Source organism: Mizuhopecten yessoensis, unplaced genomic scaffold (genome assembly GCF_002113885.1).
Source record: "Mizuhopecten yessoensis strain PY_sf001 unplaced genomic scaffold, ASM211388v2 scaffold716297, whole genome shotgun sequence".
Lineage (NCBI taxonomy): Eukaryota > Metazoa > Mollusca > Bivalvia > Pectinida > Pectinidae > Mizuhopecten > Mizuhopecten yessoensis.
The window spans coordinates 467716-488322 of record NW_018480046.1 but is presented as its reverse complement, the minus strand read 5'-3'; the positions used below and the strand labels follow the sequence as shown (position 1 = coordinate 488322).

Sequence of the window (20607 nt, the reverse complement as noted above, 5' to 3'; positions counted from 1 at the left end):
GGGGGGGGGGGGGGGGGGGGGGGGGAACAACATAACTATTAATTGCATTCAAATTTGATTGAATACAAAGATAAAGAGAAAAAACTTAGTTCCATAATGTATTGTACAAGGGGGGATATGCTTGTTATAGTGGTTGAATAATTAATATTTGAAGGAGCATTTACATTTATTACCTGCTGTTCCAAAACAATTTATTTCTTATGATACTTAATGATTGCAGGTCCCAATCTGTAATGAATGTCTGCTAGCTGACCACAAAGCTCCAGAGCATTTCTCTGAGAGAATAACTGATATTGAGGGCAAGTTCACTGATGAAATCCAGAACCTGATCACAGAGAGCAAGAGTAAAATCAAGTTCTGTGATGAGGCATCAAGTACCCTGGAAAATGCGCTTAGTGAGCTACAGATGCAACGAGACAATGCCAAGGGTCTGATACACGAAACATTCCAAAGCTATAAAGCAATGCTCGAGAAGAGAAGGGTAAGAATTTTGTTCTTTAGGAAACATTGATGAAACTCATCTATAATGCATATGAATTATTTCAGCTGTCAAACTCGATGGGAATATTGGGGGGGGGGGGGGGGGGGGGGGGGAATGTATGAAATTTCTGTTGTATGGGTCTGGTATTATTTCCAAGGCAAAGATGTAAAAATCCACTTGTCAGACATCGGGGCAAACAACTTTCATACTTCGGGAGGGGGGAGGGGGTGTCAGTTTGGAATGTGCGTTTTAGAGCATATTTGCTATTTATTGGCCTTGACAAATTCTTAAAAGTTTTGTTTTTAAAAGTCTTGGAATGTCCAAGAAGTCCTCGTAAGGTTTTCACTTTCATGTTTTTGAATAGTTTGCAAGTATGTATGAAACTAACCATGTATTGCAGTTCTAAATGATCAATTGTAATTTCTCTCGACAGGATGAGTTATTTCAAGAAATGGAAGAATTGCACTCGAAGCAAGAACTTGGTATCATGGACATGTTTCACAACCTTGAAAAGACTGTGGATAAAATTGAAGATGGCAGCAAATTTGCAGAAAAGATCGTGAAGCATGGCAACGGATTGCAACTGATCATGATGAAAAAGATGATATTGTCACAGCTTCTGTCCTTAATCAACAACACCCCAGTACCAGATGTTTCTATTGCTGTCGAGTTTCATACCGATACAAATGTCTTCCAAGAAGCTGTCAAGAACTGTTTTGGTTCTTTTTCCAAACCAGAGGCAAAGGTTTGTGCAATTAAGTGGTTTGTCTAATCCTTATACAGTTGTACTTAAAACACTACTATTTTGGGTAAGGTGAACGCACAATATTTTATGTGCAATTTCAAATTAGCAAGCAGATTTTTGAGCGACTTCAAAACTTTTTGATAATAATCAAAGACAGATGAAATGATGATCTTTTTAAGTCAAAATATTTGCACTGGATTTAGATATTGCACCTGACACACAAAAATGATGTTGATAACACATTGCTAAGTAACACTAATTGGTGTACTGTAGGATGGTAATAGGGAGGTGCCTAAGGAAGGCATTTAATTGAATTAGTTGGGGGGAGGGGGAAGTGTTACCCATGTCCATCCCTGCCCGATTCACTTTCATCACTCTAAAAACCTCATTCCTTTACATAATTTAAAAAGGTAGCAAGTGTTGGTTCAAATTTTGTAGTTTTAAGTGTTTTCACTAGTCTTAAAATAGCCCGTTAAATGTTCATATGCCATAATGTTCAACCTGTATGTATTCTGAAAAAATATAGAGTTCAAAATTAATAAATGGTGAATAACGGGCTACTTTTTCCAGCAAAGACGTTTAAATGACAATAAAACACTATTACTTGTCAGTATTAGGAGGAAAAGACATATCAAGAACTATTGAGACACTGTTTAGGGCCACAAAAGCTTATGCTGTTGCATAGTATCCTACTGTCTGTCCAATAACTTTTCCTTTTAAGGCTAGTCTGTAACATTAAGTGGAGTTTGACTAAGTGGGTAAAATATTTTTCTTTGCACCTTTGGAATATGTTCTGACAAAATGGAAGGCTCTGTACTCTATACCTTTTCAATTATACAAGTAGACTACTAGTTTTATCCTCCGATACCTGCCCATTAATATAAGACAAATTGGAAGCATTCTAATTACCATATTTTATGCACGCATTCAGGCCATTATACATGGTATTACCTGCTGGTAAGATTAATTAAATTTCTATCATCTTCTTCTTTCAGATTGAGGAACAACAGTCAACATCTCTGACATCTTCCTTTGAGAATGAAACCTTCATGAATCCAAGTAATTTGTTGGGCCTCAACAAGTTTGACCGTACTATTATCCCCTCTTCCTCTGATTTCATGCAGAGTCCAATGATGACCCCTGCATCCATGAGTGAGACCAGTCTGCCATGCATGCCTCCCATGCACAACATGACGGGTGGGCATGGGATCATGGCTACAGCTATTACTGGAGGGTCACAGTCCTGTCAGGAACCTGTCAGTCTGTCCCGTAATTCCCACAGCCCAGCCATGTCCGACAGTGGTATATCGGTTGACACTGCCAGCAACAACAGCGGTTCTAGTGCACCAATGCTGAACAACATCCAGGCATTGGCCAAACTTCATCCAATTGGGTTCAGTAATCAAGGTAGGGATCTGGCTTGAGTAGTTTTGACCTTTGATTTTTTTTATTTTTTTTTCTCAATAATTTCAACTGTTCTGGATTCATGCTCAGGTATGTTTACAGTACCTTACAATACAAGTAATTATTTAAGTGTTGGAACTGGTTTTAGATGGCAGTCATTGGTAATGGATGCCAACTGCATTAGAACTATTTTAGAAATAAAGACCATATTTTGGATATTGAGGATATGGTTATGTTTTGGTTTATTCATTGTAAACTCCAAAGCTGTCTTCCTTCTCATTTTTGATTTATGCACTATTGTTTGACTTCTGTGACTGCTATCAACTCTTAGGCAAAACGGGGAAGCAGTATTTTGATAGGATTAACACGCTCAATGTGTAACTGTCAGATATGTTAAAGGGTACACAATTAATTACTGCTCCATAGTCATACTGCATTTGTCTGAAAGCTACCGGTAACCTACCATAATCTAATGGCCAGATGGAGAGACTTGGTAACAAAAGGCATATGAAAGTACCAAACTTAATCGCACAGGAATTGGAAATCTCCCAATATGTAATGTACCAAAAGTTAACCATTCCATTTTTGGTAAAAATGCCACACATTAGCAAGATATGTCACTTATGACTCATAACAAATGTTCATAATAATTTTTCAACACGAACGTTTTATCAATATACTAATTTGTCATTCAGGTTGCACTTACTAACTATACTTACTTTTCAGGTATGCCCCCAAATTCCAGCGGAGGTACCCCTACTCCTATAAGTCATCCTGATCCTGGAATGATGATGCATCAACCCCCCACCCCTCGCTCGCAGACCCCAACCCTCGACTCCATCGTGGACATGCTGCACCAATCCCAAAACCCAAGCAGAGGTCTCAGCAGTATGTGTGCTAGTGGCAGTATGGGGAGCTTGGGCAGTGTCAACAGTATTGGCACTATGAGCAACATGATGAACCCCCCAGGTAGATTGATGTCACTCGTGTACATATTTAGTCTGTGTTGGGTCATTATGAAAGGTTTATATACACTTAATGATGTTATGGATTTATTATGACATCATTAAAATTAATCACGTCTCCTTAGGTGGAAGGCAAGGAAACAATGCCAGTTTTGTTTATTTCGTATTTATACGCCCATCGAAAGACCAGACATATTATTGTTATCACGTTGTTGGACCGGCTGGCGCACGCTTTGTCTGCTCAATATCTCTAGTTACTTTCAAGCGATAGAATTCAAACTTCATGCAAAGATGAATTGCCGTAAGAGCTGGTAGGACTGAGTTATGCTCCTTTAATCAATTGCTGAACATGGTTCGCTCGATATCTTGAGTAATTTTCAGTTGATTAACTTCATTGGAAGATTAATAACCATAAAAGCGTGAATGAGTTAGATAACCATCCTTAAAATGGTAACCTTGTTCGAGTTGCAAGTGACTAGATAATAGCTCAGACATATTCAGAGTAGTGTTTACTATTTACAGTTATAAATTAATGCTGAAAAACACTTTCAGAAAACTATGTAGGACAATTTTGAGGCTGTCGCATATGCAATATGTAACTTTCCATATTCGTACTATAAATTTCAGTTCTGTAGGAATCTTGGTATCTTTAGAAAAATATATACTGTCATTGCTGATATCAATTTCTTTAAAAGGAATAGTGATGACTTCATGGAAAAGATCTCCAAATACTATTGCACTCAATTTGATTTCGCATATAAACATACAGTCGAACCTCGTTATCTCAAAGTAGACGGGGTCGTGGGAAAACTTCGAGTTATCCGAGTATTCGAGTTATACGGGTTCATAAATTTGGTGTGAAATGTTGTTGAACATAGCACTAACAGTTGTCGATTATAAAAATAACCAATGCTAATAATCTATCGATGAATGATATACGTAATCAATATAACACATATACAGGTATGTAATTTTACAATAAACACTCTTACAAAAATACTGTTGAGTAAGTTATTTCCGAAAAAGTGCTTTCGTTTAACGCGTTCAAAACGGTTGGCCCATATTGTGAACTTGTTATTAAATTTGGACGGGCCTAGTGATTAAATGTTGTTTTGGGCTAGTCTAGAACTTGGCAAAGTCTTTCCAGGTCTGCATTTGTATTTGCAAGTCTGTCAAGTTTTACTTCTGAAGGGTTACATTTAAAAATCGAACTATCCCGCTGTCTTCGTACTCGTACTTTACAATGAGGAAATGAAAGTCTGCATGTCTAAAACAAAACACTAAGGGAGCGTACGCATAGTTGATTCTGTAAATGAAAACACACCCAAACATATTATATCGTACATGTAACACATTAATTCATTAAAGCTAAATCAACAGCAAATATCGTATTGTTCTTAAATCTCTTGATCGACTTTCAAAGCCATACTGGCTCCTGTAAAAACATGAACCCGTAAAGCTGTCTTAGGTTGTGATTTTAACTGTGGAACACATTTATGCATGACCACGCTTTGTAACCAATTTTCCAGTTTGCACTGCCGTCTGTTTAGGTGTACAAATCATAAACGGACTCGCAGTAAGTACAGAATACTGTTGATCAACATTAATTAAGTTTGTTTTTTATTATAAACAACACGTTTCGGCAGTCCGCACACTTTACAGTCTGAAGCTTTATCGTAATTCTTTTTACCGATTAAGTCGACTCGCGAAAGATGTTCATAAACACGGAATGGCGAGATGTCGTACTGTAATAAGTGAAAAAATAAAATTCGAACATTAAGAAGTAGACGATGTTTTGATGTTGGATTTACGCTATTGAAACCAATATCTTGCTTTGAGGTTTGAGTTTTTAGGTCGCCTGAGACAAAGTCTCAAGTGACCTATTGCGATCGCCTTTTGTCCGTCGTCCGTCATGCATCCGTAAACAATTTACATTTTCGACTTCTTCTCCAAAACCCCTGAACCAATTTCAATGAAACTTTGCAGGGACCTTCCATGGACAAAGATCAACAAAAACAGTCGCCGGTTTAGTCCTAAGCCCCCAGGGGCCTGAGGGGCGGTGCCAAAAAGGGTCAAATTGACTAAAATTTCAAAATTCTTTTCCTCCAAAACTCCTGAACCAATTTCAATGACATTTTGCAGGGACCATCCATGGACAAAGGTCAACAAAAATAGTGGCCGGTTTAGTCCCAAACCCCCAGGGGCCTGAGGGGCGGGGCCAAAAAGGGTTGAATTGACTAAAATTTCAAAAATCTTCTTCTCAAGACCCAGATATGGTAGAATCAAATACTCTTCATAGATGGAAGGGTCTTAAGGTGCTTTACCAAAATTGTGAATTTCATGACCCTGGGGTCTCACGTTTCCCCCTGGGGAGGGGGGAAACTTTACTATAGTTTATATAGGGAAATCATATTTTGGACTAATATTTGTGTAATTTTCATTGGAAGTAATTCAATTTGGGTAAGCATTATCAGTATTAGGTAGCAGTTTGATGGTATGCACCTATGAGCCCTTTGGTTGAATTGACTGAAATTTCAAAAATCTTCTTCTCAAGACTCAGATATGGTAGAATCAAATACTCTTCATAGATGGAAGGGTCTTAAGGTGCTTTACCAAAATTGTGAATTTCATGACCCTGGGGTCTCACGTTTCTCCCTGGGGAGGGGGTAAACTTTACTCTAGTTTATATAGGGAAATCACATTTTGGACCAATATTTGTTTAATTTCCATTGGGCAAAATTTATTATGGTTTATAATGGCAAATGATACTTTGAATATTACATGTTAATAACTTGATTGGAATTATAACCTTGAATTGACAGTTTGATACTTTGAAAATTTTGAGCCAGCCCTACCCCCAAGGGCTGTAGGGTGGGGCTCAAAGGAGTCAGTGTGCTAAAATTTCTTCATTTTCCTTGCTAAGAATCAGAGGCGCTAGTTTCAAATCCTTTCTAGTCTGAAATCTGTATGCTAGATATTGAGTAAGGTGGTTTTATTGTTTTTTGTCACTGTGAATAATATTTCTGTTCATGTTAAAAACAAAATCAACTCTCTGTATAAATATATCAGGTGACCGTTAAGGCCCATGAGCCTCTTGTTGGACTTTTCATGGTTCAAATTATCAGAGTTCTATTTACTTAGATAAAGAAGAGACTTGGACGGGATCGGAGAAATACTTTGAGATATCGGGGTCTTCGAGTTAAAAGAGTTCTAGATAGCGAGGTCTGACTGTATTACATTAAATTGAATGCAGGTGACCAATACTTAAGCTGCCCTGAAAAGATCTCTAATTGTACAAGTTGGCATCAACACCTGGAGTCTAACCTTTACCTGCTATCTCTGGTTCAAAGATCTAGACCTTACAGGGGATCAGGATTACTGTAGATGTATGTTGGTTAACTTGGTTTAAATTTGTTCTCATTTCAAAGTGGTAACATTTGATCAACTTTTCAAATGATTTCGAATGAATACATGCATTTGTGAACAAATTTGCAAGTAAGCATGGATAAGCAAGTAATAGATTACATTTGTGATTGATGTCCTTATAGCTCCAATTGGAACTGAACGAAGTACGAGCAGTGTCAGTCCTACCGGAAGCTCCATCAACTACCCACCACCTGTACGCAGGGGTAGTAAAATGAGTGCTATGCAAATAAGGTGAGTTTGGATATTTCCTATGAATAAAATAGTTGGCTCTATGGTGTTTGATTATTTTTCCATGAACTAATTGTTAGGTAATTGCCTGCCATTAAACAATGCAATACAAAAAAAATGTCATATTTGTGTGGCCTTATGTATTTTTTTTAACAATTTCTAGATACATCTTCGAAACTGTCTAATGAAACATTATGATTAGGTTTAAACCAAAGTTTGATGTAGTTGACTTTGTCCTTGTTATGATATTACTGGATGAAAGGCTACAAAATACCTACACCCTTGTTTGCCTCGTGTAAAATTGCACACCCAAGAAAGTGATCTAGTCAATTGTTTGTATGGTAAACTATGGACTGTTGTAGGAAGAGTAATTTATGGAGTCTAGACATAGTGTGGCTATTACTGAAGTTACAGTTTACAAGTTCCTTGTTTCTACACAGGTGCAAATTTGGACAATTAGGCCCAGGAAAAGGTCAGTTTAACTCTCCACATGGATTCTGTTTGGGAATGGAAGAAGACATAATTGTGGCCGATACAAACAATCACCGTGTTCAAGTGTTCGAGAAAACCGGTGAATTCAAGTATCAATTTGGTATCCCAGGTAAATTGATTTTCTCATCATGGATTATTTTTATGAAAACAACTCCAATTGAAACCTGCTTCCAATGGAATTGAGGTTAAAAAAAATAGAGATCTGCTTAATTTTTTGTGTGTTAAAAGTTCCTTTGATTTGCTGTCAATTATTTCTAATTTAATGTATATGAATACTTGCCAACTTTTTCAAAAATATTACGTGCTCAGAAATAAAAGCATAAATGAAATGTGTATGTATACTTTAGAGGAAAAATAAAACTTTTAAATAGCATGTTTTGAGCTGAAATCATCAGATTGTTCAGCAAATTTAAGGTTTGAAATGCTCAATTTTATGGACCAAATTCGAGAGTATTTTTTCAATCTATAATTCTTTCTGGTCCAATTTTACTTAGAAATGTAAGGGGTCGGGGAGGGGATTGCAAAAAACTGGAAATGTATGGAAGTCTGCAAATTAAGGTTTTTGGATGTTTGCAAATTTTTGTACTGGTTAAAAGAACTCGAGTGTTTTTCTCCACTGTTAGGGAGAGAGGAGGGCCAGCTCTGGTACCCACGCAAGATAGCTGTCATGAGAAGCAGCGGAAAATATGTGGTTTGTGATCGTGGAAATGAGCGTTCGCGCATGCAGATGTTTACACGCAATGGACATTTCGTGAAAAAGATAGCTATCCGTTACATTGATATTGTTGCTGGCTTGGCCATCACCTCGCAAGGTAAATTGTCTATCTTTCTTTCATCTGGTCATCAATCTGGTACTGATATCGCACAAAAAATCCTTCATATCAAACCAGGGACCCTTCGTGTTAATTGTTGAGCTTTCAGCAAAATTTCTGATATAGAATCATGTTTAAAAGAGTTTTCAATGAAATATCAATCTAAAATATAATAAATTTGTTTGGATTTGTATCCAATACTTCTATGCAAGTTATTAAATTTCTATGGGCGATACTCTTAAACAAAAGTTGGAGTCCTTGGATGGATTACATTTTTTTCTGTAATAACCCTCAGATAATTCCTTTCCCATATAGCAGAATGAGATTAGAATTTGATTACAAGTAAGAAGTTTGTAGTAAACATGTTTTACTGTTTTTGTAGTAGAAGCTTGTCTGAACATACTCTGTCTATATGTAAAGTCTACAGTTTATGTTATTTAAAAGTTATCATTGTTTATATTTTATAAGGACACATTGTGGCAGTGGACAGTGTGTCTCCAACAGTCTTCTGCATAGCCGAAACTGGAGACCTTGTCAAATGGTTTGACTGCAGTGACTACATGAGGGAACCCTCTGACATAGCAATAAGTGGCAAGGAATACTTTGTCTGCGACTTCAAAGTAAGTTAAATTGTAGTAAACTATAAAGGATGTTCTCTTGACATAGGATCGAAGGCCCACTTAGATTTCTAAACACAACAGCTAGAGAAATTGAAAAGGCATCCAAATTAAAGACAAAATCATATGCAAGTTGTATTCTGATAAATCACTTCTGACAGTAACCAAATGGGTTTCAGGCATCAATTGTTGAGATCAGTCAGCTGGACAATGGTTGAACAGTGGAACCCGCTAATGATATTCCATTTGCCAGAGAAAAAATATTATAATAACTGATATATCATAAACGATCAAGAAATTTTTGTTCCTGAACCGTTCCTGTAGTTGTCTCAACCGGAAATGAGAAACCCTATGATCATCAGACATTGATAGTTGTGGAAACATGGGAAAATATTAATACAAATTGATACAAATTAAGTATGTTGGAAACAATTTAAAAAAATTACATTTTGTCATGTAAATGGCCGATATATAAATTCTACATTCATTTTAAAATGATCCATTCTTTGGAACTAGCATTATTCTGTGTCCTAGCTAAGGCTATTGTTATGTAACCAGGCAAAAGGAGGAAAGCAGTGATGCAGATAATCATGATTTATAGATTTTGCGATGAAAAGTTGGTGTTACATTTTGTCCCATAAAGGTAATAATGTTTAGCTGCGCTATGTCAATTACAATCATGTGACAACAGTATCTGTACAACAGTATCTTTCTATAATAATAGTTTGTCTCTGTGATAAAATTTGTTGTGAATGTTTTTTCAGGGTCACTGTGTAGTTGTCTTCAATGATGATGGTGCATTTGTTCGTCGAATTGGCTGTGAAAATATCACCAATTATCCAAATGGGATAGATATCAGTGATGCTGGGGATGTCCTCATTGGCGACAGTCATGGCAACAGATTCCATGTGGGGGTGTTCCAACGTGATGGCTCTCTGATTGGTGAATTTGAGTGTCCCTACGTGAAAGTCAGTCGTTGCTGTGGACTAAAGATCACTTCAGAGGGTTATGTGGTGACCCTTGCTAAGAATAACCATCACGTTTTGGTACTAAACACTTTGTATATTACTTAAGAACTTGGTGAACACTGGTGACTATCCTGTAGTTGACAAAACAGCTATTGCTGTATTTCACTAGGGTGTTGTTGACAACTCGTGCCCATGATAAGTAGTTGTAGCCACATGTTAATGGTTTTTTTCTTTCCCTTTTTTGTTTTTGTTTATTTTTCAAGTTTACATTTACTCCCCTTTTTTCATTTTAACAAGTATAATTTATATTCCAGATGAATTACAGTAACATGTTTACGTCGACAACCCGGTCTTGTTTTGAATCAGAAAAAGTGAAGATAATGACATCCTTCAAATAAAAACTTACCAGTTATTTTCAAGTTGGGTTTGATATATGGAAGCAGATTTTGTTTTTCTTCTGACTAACAACAAAAATTGTTCTCACGTGTGTTGTAAAATTACTAGCTATGTAATCGGATTCATTGAGCAATGAAAAATACACGTTTACACTAATTCTGTAGTTAAAAAAAATGTAAAAAAAAAACACTCAAAAAACAAAGACAGCTTGAAGCTATTTATTAATGGCTTTAGGATATAGAGCATTATGTATACAACACATGCTTATCTCTAGTCACATACTCGACCCTTTATTAATGATATAACATGACCAGTTTTTTGCTGTGCCTTAAAGGGATTATGATTTTTTTTCTTTGTTATATTTTATCTGTGTTCATTCTAAAATAATGATGGCTTTACAATGAGATCACATATTTTGAATGGTGATGTTTAAAAGATATATGTATATGTCTTAGTTGTATACTTTTTAACTGGTTATATTACATTTATATATAGAATGCAGATTGCTCATGTCTTCATACATGGTTATTATTATGTATATTAACATTGGTATGTACCCACCATTATGCATACTGTAGTATATGGTATCATAATCAAAATATTGTTGATTTGTTTACTGAATTATTCCTATATGGGTTCATGCCGTAAGTAACCCAAGGGCCATTATTACATGGTGATAATTAAATATATAAGTTCTGTTTCTTTTTTTTCTCCAAAGGTATTCCGGATGTATATTTTATCCAACTAATTTTTGACTGCAGTTTAAATTTAATTAGAAAAAGGAAATGTGTCTCCCTTTTGAGCACATTTTTACAATCTACTTATTTAGTCTCACATTGTTTCAAACTTTTCATTATATGACAATCTAGTTTTAGTGGTTACAACGAGCTTTTCATGTTTTGAAGAGACATTTGTCTTAATGTTCATGTTCTCCAATGTTTGAAGAATTGTATTAGAATGTTACAAAATGTACAAAAAAAATTTTGAGAAATTATTTTATTTGAATGCTTTCAAATTTTGACAGTTTGCATTTAAAGATGTTTGATTGTTCCTATTCCTGTACTTTTCAGGTGTTTGATGTGAATAACGGTTTGCATATTTCTTTGCCAAGAATCTTTCACATTATTGTAAATAAGGGTAATTTACAACAAAAAAAGTTTAATTATTGTTGATTTATTTGCTGTTGTTGTTGGGACAGGTTTTTCGAAATTGCTCACAAACCTGTGGCAATTGTCAGCAGCATTTTTGTCCTGTGTAGTTTTTGACCCGGAAAGTGCCATCTCTAGTGATTACAAGATTTGTCGGTATTGCATATGATGAAACGGAAATCATCCTTGCAAGCATTAACAGCAATGTGATTGCAAATACCTTGCAATTATACATATTTTTTATTTGTTCTCTATTCCTGTCGTTTTCATTTATAGATTTGATTGAGAATCCTATTTACATACAATTAATAATGTTGATATTATATGTTTGGTCTTGGTCTAAATAGTGATTGTTATTCATATATGATTTGATATCTCCCAATTTTCTCATGCAGGGTCTAAGGTATTGGAAACGTGTTTCATTCAGGCGTGTTGGATAAATATTTGTTTTACTTGTAAATATTTTTGTGGTGATACAAAACTACATACCAGAGAAAGTGGACTTGATGCTATTCATGAGAAAATAATGTTAGGATGAATTTATTTTTTTGATCTTCAAATTTCTTTTACATATACAGCTGTCAAATCAAAATACTGAGAGAGAAAAAAATAAACATCTAAGCGATTGCAATAAACTAGTAATAATTGACCCTGCTGATTTTTTTTTTTACATACAGGTGATTTTATCACGAAATATGTATGTTTGAGGGACCAGTATCTAGTAGATTCTATATTGTTTTGTGCTAGTGAGCCTGTGTATAGCCGATAGTGTGAGTGAGGGAGTGAAATATATATATACATATTATTACAGTACAGTATACTTTGGTATATATATATATAAATATAGATGGATTGGATAACTAATCTTTTGTCTTGTATTCGGAGATATTTTCAGACACAATATATATATATGGACAACTTTTGAAACTTTTTATTTATGCTCAATTTCTGAATAATGCCTAAACATTAAAGGCAAGTTTAATATTTATACCATACCTCTAATACTGTATGATAAATATTATACCTCGCTCCAAAACATAATGCTAGTTTCATTAAGACATGCAAATGGTTGCCCATCTAAAAAATGTTTTTTTGGAAACCTATACTGGAAAATACAATGCCATAACTTAAAAAATGACTAATAACTTTATGATAATATTCTATGCAGGAGAGGACTTTCTTCACAATTTCATGTAAACTGAAAAAGAAAAAGTACCTGGAATTCACTATAGAAAAAATGTTATTATACAAGGTACATGTATTGAGGCTTGCATATATGATACAAATGTTTTCACTGGAGATTGCAGCCATACGTTTTGATTGAAATACATAGCTTTCATTTGACAGAAAGAGTTATATAAACCATACCCATAGGGTATGTATATCAGATGAGGTAATTAGTTTCGGCATGAGCATCCTTGATCCGGTCTGTTTTGGTCATTTTTACTGTGGTCAACCGATTTTGAGCGATTTCATGAGTATAAATGCATTAAATAAAAGTTTTGATAAACTTAACACATTTTGAAGAAATTTTGCTGCAATCTTCAGTGTTACATTATTTGCCAATTTATGCCCAAAGGAGATTTTTTTAATCATCTGTTAATGTTGATTAAATCAAGTGGTTTATAAATATCACATATATATTTTTTATTTGAATGGTATGTTGTATGAAGCAGGGCACATGAAGGGTTATTTACAATGAGTATTGTTTACTTGAAAAATATAACCTACTTTCACTTTAAGAAAATGAGAGTTAATCTTGTGGAGAAAAATACACCTGTGCAGTTGTGCTACAAGATATTAAGAAAAAATTACGAGACCCTCACTGATTTCTCATTTTACATTCATTTTTAAGGATCTCAAAAAGTGAATCAAAGTAATAACATAAACTGCAATATTCTTGCCATTGTGATTGTTAGTAATTCAAATAATTCAACAAATTAGCATAATACTCTTGGGTATGCATTTTGATCCTGTCTGCATTGCACAAGTTTGTTCTACTGGAGTCCAGGAATGTCACTTCTGGTACAGGTGGAACTACAAAATTAAAGTTTAATAGATGGTATGGAGAGAAAAAATAAACTGTCAAAAGAACAGTTAACTTTCGGATAAGAACTGTGTATTGCAAACAAATATGTTGCCAAATATTTTCCTAATTTTTATTATATTTTTCTTTATATACACAATATACATGAAATGTTTACATGTTGGATTTTTAAACTGTCTCTGATATATTTTTTGTGAATATTGTTTTTGATTCCTGTCAGCAAAAACAAATTGGCACCTTGATGCTACCTTAATCAGTGCTAAGCTCACCAGAGTATGATATGAAGAATAACAAGGGATTTGGATTCTTGTAATAATAAAATATCTGATCAACTTGTGAAGAACAACAGCAGAAAGTTGTCAATAGAAACAGAAAGTGTTATAAAGCAAAGTTTACGAACTATTCATTCAACCTTATGAGATCAAACAACAGAATTTGCTAAAGCTGCCATATGTTTAACAGAGGAATCTTTGATAGTAAGCATTGCATATCAGATTAGTGAAACATTATATATGTTAAGATATTAATTTTTGAATTGTAGCAAGTTATGCACCGATGTTATAAAATAATTACAAATTTAGTGCTTTTCTCCCATATTTTTTTTGTAATTATAAGGCTTTTTTTTAATATACAATGGGTATATAAATAGGCATAAAATGTCATCTTTAGTTCGTATGTCCCAGTGTTTTTTCTTGTTGATAATTTTCCATTTCATCATAATGCAAGCTGACAATTTTACTTAGTGTTTACTGTAAATGTTGATATTGAAGGACAGTTTAAAGAGATAATCATTGAAACCCTCCATGGATACGACTCGGGTCCACAGGGAATATCAAAACTTTTTTTACAATATAAAGTTTATTGAATAGAAGTGGTGCTCTGCCTTTGAAATATTGTATACTGTTTGCATATTTTGGCAAATTCCCCATACCCAGATTTATAATTTTAGTTCTTTGTATTTAGTAAACATTTTGTTTTATGTATCCCAGTCACTGTTTTTTTTTTCTTCTCTTCTCTTGCTTAAGTTATGTAATATTAATGTGTTTACATTTAATCCATGTTTAGTCCGACTTTGGTCAATCATTTATTTACTATTATATTATTTTCTCTTTAACAAAACAAGCTATTTGTTGATTGGATTAGGTTAGACCACTAATTTGGTTGATTTTCTGTATAATTTTTTTCAGTATTTAGTGTGATGTCGATCAGTCATCCATGTTGCTAGGTCAGATATTGTGAACAATGTTAGGTGTTTCTTTTATTTGGTAAGATTCATTTTCTTTATTATTATTTTTGAAATACTTTATTGATTATAATTACACTTTTCATATACAATTATATATAAATAATATTTTGCAATGTTATTTTTTTCTAATATTCAACCAATATCAATTCCGAGTGGAATAACCGCCATATACATATACAAATGTACAGCAATTATTGCATTAAACAAGCCTGATTTTAATTCACAATAGTGGCTAACAAAAGAATCTATTGATGTGTAGCAAAATTTGAACGGTGTAATATTGGTGTCACCACAGTCTAGACCTGCACATACCTTATATAGGCATGCTGTTACTAGGATAAAGGTGTAAAGAAAACATACAAGAGATTTCCTCTTTGGGATATTTTTTAATGTTTATTGCCAAATGAGGCTGCTTTGTTCTGTTTAACACAATATATAATGCATTCAGGAATTAATGATGTGTTTTATTGTAGGGGAATGGTTTATCATTTTCAAAATCATCCATTATTAATATTTAAAAAAAATAAAATGCAAAAAAATGTTAAAAAAATTACATGTGCTTTGATGTTTTTGCCATTCCTAGTTTTTTGTTCAATTTTGTAAATGATTTTGCAATGATATACAAATTAATTCACAAGTCTGGTTATTATTATACATTGATTTTTTTTTTGTCGGTTGCACATAATTCCTGGATGGTTGGAGCATATTTTTAGATTGATATATATGCAACTAATACAAGGCTGATTCGGATGTTGCATACTTTAATTTTAACTTGTGCAGGGAGTACCATGTGTTTTTATTGATTTTAACCCACTAAAGTCTGCATTCCATGATCAATGTGAAAGAATGTTGTTTGCCTCTAAAATGAAAGTGATCATTTATTTATTTGTGGCTTTTTTGTCTGTTAACTTGCCTGAAGATGTGTTTGCTACATTCTGGTGTGCTTATGTGAAACATCTTGTTCCAGATTGTGTGGCTCCTTTACAGTAGCTGCATGGAGGAATAACTGACCTAACAAATACATGCAATAAGTTTTCCTGTAGGTATTTCCAGATTAATATTGTTATTTTTGATACTGCATATTTATGAGGTGTTAATGTCACTCGGTCAGCTGTATATATAAGATGTGCTTTGGAAGATTGTAATTGCTATTTGCAGCTTTAATAATGAGTGGGAGTTGTTGGTTTGGTTCCGCATCCTAGGTAAAAAAATCTTGAAAAAATTGCATCTGTGATATATGATTTTAGCTGGCCAAGCGAGTGTAACTTTTCTTTAGAAAACTAGTCCCGAATAGCTGAAGGGATTTTCCCTCAAATTTGTATGCTTTCTGATGAGGATACTTGCATTCCTTTTAGACAAAGTTTCACAAGGTCTTCTTTAACCAAAATTAATACACATGTTATGATCTAGTGTTAGTATTGAGGTTATTTGGATAAATAAGAAATTCATAGTCTCGAGAGATAAATGAAAAATGCACAAAAGTTGAGTGATGCAGGTCCAGTGGGCCTCTTATCTGATATGTTGTTAAACTTGGGTTGGTACAACAGCTATTTGCAATAAAAAATGAAGTGGCAGCATGTTCTAATACTAAGGAAATACATTGATGAAAGCAAGTTCTGGTTTCCTGAAACATTGATATTCCTGTGAGTCTACACCTTATTCAGCAAGTCAAAGAAAGCTTGTGTTTACAGCTATTTGGGAGGAATGGCCAACATGGAGTTTCATTCTCATTCGTTAGATATGGTTCAATTGATTACTCATTTCTGAAATCCAATTCGTGTTTCAAAAGGGGGAAAAATACAGAATTTTCTTTTTCAATTGTTCTTAAATTGATCATGGAATGTAGGCAAATTTATCCAGCATATTGTATATTATAATGTAACATTTTGAAATGTGTACAAGAAGGGGTAAAAAATCTGTTCGTCACACATGATTTAAAACTAGGGGAATATGTAATTTTAATTACAGGGGCGGCAACTATAAGGTGTGGTATAAACAACGAATTTTGTGATGATTTATTTTCTTCTCCAATTCCATGACAGGAATTTTGTTTGAGGAGTCGGACATGTATGTGATCCCTGCTTGTCACTTCTTTACATTTTTCTAACGATTTCTTGTTCATATATGTAGATAGAAAAAAATATTGCGGTATGTTAAGAAACATTTTTCCTGATAAATTGCTAGTTTTCTGTCAGAATCTTCACAACCTATTCTTGGATATTATTTTTAAAGTCCCGTGTTAGTTGGTACTGTGTTTTGTTGTCTGTGATCCAGTTTGGGATGCGTTTTTGTTCCATGTTGTCACCGATTGAAATTACATATCGTCGGTAATATTTTAAAAAACTTTTGTACATTAATCCTTCCAACACTTGGAATTGGGTTTAAAGTATTAATTAATTTTACATGACATTGTGACAAAAATACTATTATCGGTTCAAGTCTTGCCCACTACCTCAATATCAAGGACTGCTTATGAAGATACTACGAATATTTACAAAACTGGAGTCAAGTTAAAACTTTGTATTAATTCAAAACTTTGAATTGAAAATAAGCTATATTTTATGAGACCATACTTTTTTGTTTGGAAATACTGATACTGAAGAGGGAAAACCAATAATAATCAGAAAGTGAAAATCTGGTCAATTTATAATTAGGAGGAGAAACTATGTCTATCAGTGCAGTCCTTGAGAGAAGATAGGGCTTAGAACAAAACCCTTCCTTCCTCAGCCAGTATGCTGTATATATACATAATAATAGGAGTTGTGTACTTACCGACATTGTTTATAGAAATGTATCTTTTTATTATTGATTACATATCTACATTTGTACAAAAAGTGGGAAACTAAACACTGGACAAGTTATGACATATAAACAGTCAGAACTGAGCATCTCTGGGTATGCTGTTGTATACAAAGAATGCATGAATCAGCCTTTTCTTTATACATATACTCAGCATTATATTAGTTGTTCTTTTCTGCTTTCCAACCAGAAGGGAATTTTGTGATAGTTTACACAAGTATTGATATATATTATTACTATTTTTGAAAAGAAAAAAAATTAACTATAATTTCCTATTGTTTATGTCCAGGAAATTGTATGCAAGTGGAATAAAGGTGTTTCATTCAACAACGTTGTTGGGTCTTTTTGTTTAGATATGCAATTGTTCCCAGGCACAGAGAAAGATGATGGTACAAAAATAGTATTCTTGTGTGTGTATCTGTGTAACGTACCAAAATGGCAACACTTTTTAATCTTTGACTGTAAGTACCAGAATAAACCATTACAAAGCAAATTCGGCAGTTAGATGTAGGGAACTTTTGACTTGATGTTTTCGTAAATCTTGATGGTACTGTGTGGTGTAATAAAATGTGAACTGGCCTTGCATACCGACGCAGGTTTTGGGAGCATATCTTGGCCATTGTATCGATGCACTGATTCACGTTCCCATACCAAAATGGAAACGTGACCTTTTATTCAATTCCATGTTTCCAAACTATATCTGGGTCGCTATTCATGTAGTCTTCAACTGGAAATGAAGATGCACTATGCTAATAATGAACCAGAGGGTCTGGATATCAAAAGTAATCCTGGCTAAATATTCTCTAAATAAGGTCCAAGGGAATTGGCCAGACCCCAGTGGCAATCCTTGTATCATATCTATATTAGATTTTTCATGCCATTCAGAAACTAGGTCCCTAGGGTTGTGGCCAGACCCCAGGATCAATAATTTAACGTCATTCGTCTCTTTATGCCCAACAATTGTATATATAGGTTTGGGGTGGGGATCTCGACCGTTTCAAAGTTGTGACCCAGGGGTTAAGTCTCCAAGGGTGGGGCAGACCCTGGGGGTCAATTCTTATATCATGACTGCATTCGTCTCTTTATGCCAAGCATTTGTATATACAGTTTAGGGGTGGGGATCTCAACCGTTTCAAACTTATGACCCAGGTACTAGGTCTCTTGAGGGTGGGGCCAGACCCCTGATCAATCCTGGAAGCATATACTCGGCAATTGTATATATGGTAATAGGGTGGGGATCTCGACCATTTCCAAGCATTACATTTTTTTTGCCTCATTCTTTTAGCCAAGGGGATCAGCCCCACTACTTGTACAATTTGAATCCCTGCCTCCCAGATATCCAGTGCATAGTTCTACAAAAGAAGTAATTTATAACAATATAGCCAAATTGGCCATGCCCCTCGGCCCCATCATTTGTACATTTTTGAATTTTTGAATCGCCAATACCTAGGGACGCATCCAGTCAAATATGGTTGATATCAATTCAATCTCTTAGTTCCAGAGAAGAAGAGTCTTTTAAAGCAATATAGCCAAATATCCCTTTTTAACCCTACCATTTGTACAATTTTGAATCCCTACCACCTAGGGATGCTTCCAGTCAAATATAGTTAAATTCCAGTAAGTGGTTAAGAAGAAGTCGTTGGAAGAAATTGTTGACATACAGACGACAGACGGATGCCACAGTATGGCATAAGTTGCTCAAAACTTGGGGCTCTGAAAAGGGTAAAAAAAAAAGGAATATCCAAAACCATCCAAAGGATATATCGTGGACATGGCAACCTCATGAAGACCCACAAGAAACTATGATATCCTTGTGAAACCCAAGGATAAAACATCTCCATATGTGTGTACAAAATTGGAAGAAAGAACTGACTAATCGTATATGTATGGAGAAACTGCAAGGCGATTTAGGTTCCCACTTTGTGAACACCAGAATGATACTTGCATGAAACCAAAGTGTGGAAGAAATCCATTCAGAAGTGTAGCAGTCTAGTTTCAGATCAACATCTGCAATTGCAGACTATACCAAAGCAAGTCATTTTGTTGACTAGGATTAATAGAATCTATCACTCCTGTGATAAAGCCAAATAACCCTTTTTGGCCCCGCCCCACAGCCCCACTATTTGTACAATTTTGAATCCCTGCCTCCCATGAATGCCTCTGACCAGATATGATTGATATCCATTGCACAGTTCTACCAAAGAAGTCATTTATAGCAAGGCGTTGAGATATATCTGTCTACATCACACAGAAGTGATCAATTTAATTTTCTCCCACATTTTCATATCGTTAAAAATACATTCACTGCAAAGTTGTTTTTGTGACCCCTATTCAACGAACTATGAATCAATTAAATTCATCAACATCATACCGAAAAAATACCTTCTCTGCAAATTTTTTTTTTTTACCCCAATGCACCGAACTATCATCAATTAAATTCATCAACAATTCTTCCCTTTTCACCATTTTTAGCTCACCTGGTCCGAAGGACCAAGGTGAGCTTATGCCATACCATGGCGTCCGTTGTCCGTACGTCAACAATTTCTTTAAACGACTTCTTCTTCTTAACCACTGGTTGGAATTAAACTAAATTTGACTGGAAGCATCCCTAGGTGGTGGGGATTCAAAATTGTACAAATGGTGGGGCTGACCTCCCAGGGGGCTGAGGGGCGGGGCCAAAAGGGGTCAATTTGGCCATATTGCTTTAAGCGATTTCTTCTCTGGAACTAAGAAGTGGATATCAACCATATTTGACTGGAAGCATCCCTAGGTGGTGGTGATTAAAAATTGTACAAATGGTGGGGCTGACTCCCCAGGGGGCTTAGGGGCGGGG

At 34.9% G+C, this 20607-nt stretch overlaps 1 protein-coding gene across 3 annotated transcripts in view; it reads left to right on the top strand.

The window, feature by feature from the left end:
- The window catches only part of LOC110442773 (brain tumor protein-like), a 32900-nt gene extending 14799 nt beyond the window's left edge, over positions 1–18101 (top strand). For all 3 annotated transcript variants that reach the window (XM_021486542.1, XM_021486541.1, XM_021486543.1), the window contains exons 4-12: positions 221–481; positions 915–1226; positions 2222–2633; positions 3357–3599; positions 7144–7252; positions 7690–7850; positions 8365–8553; positions 9022–9173; positions 9935–18101. In XM_021486542.1, coding sequence (XP_021342217.1) covers positions 221–481; positions 915–1226; positions 2222–2633; positions 3357–3599; positions 7144–7252; positions 7690–7850; positions 8365–8553; positions 9022–9173; positions 9935–10243 — 2148 coding nt within the window. In that variant the 3' untranslated portion in view covers positions 10244–18101. The remainder of the gene's footprint in view (positions 1–220; positions 482–914; positions 1227–2221; positions 2634–3356; positions 3600–7143; positions 7253–7689; positions 7851–8364; positions 8554–9021; positions 9174–9934) is intronic.
- The last annotated feature ends 2506 nt before the right edge of the window (positions 18102–20607 follow it).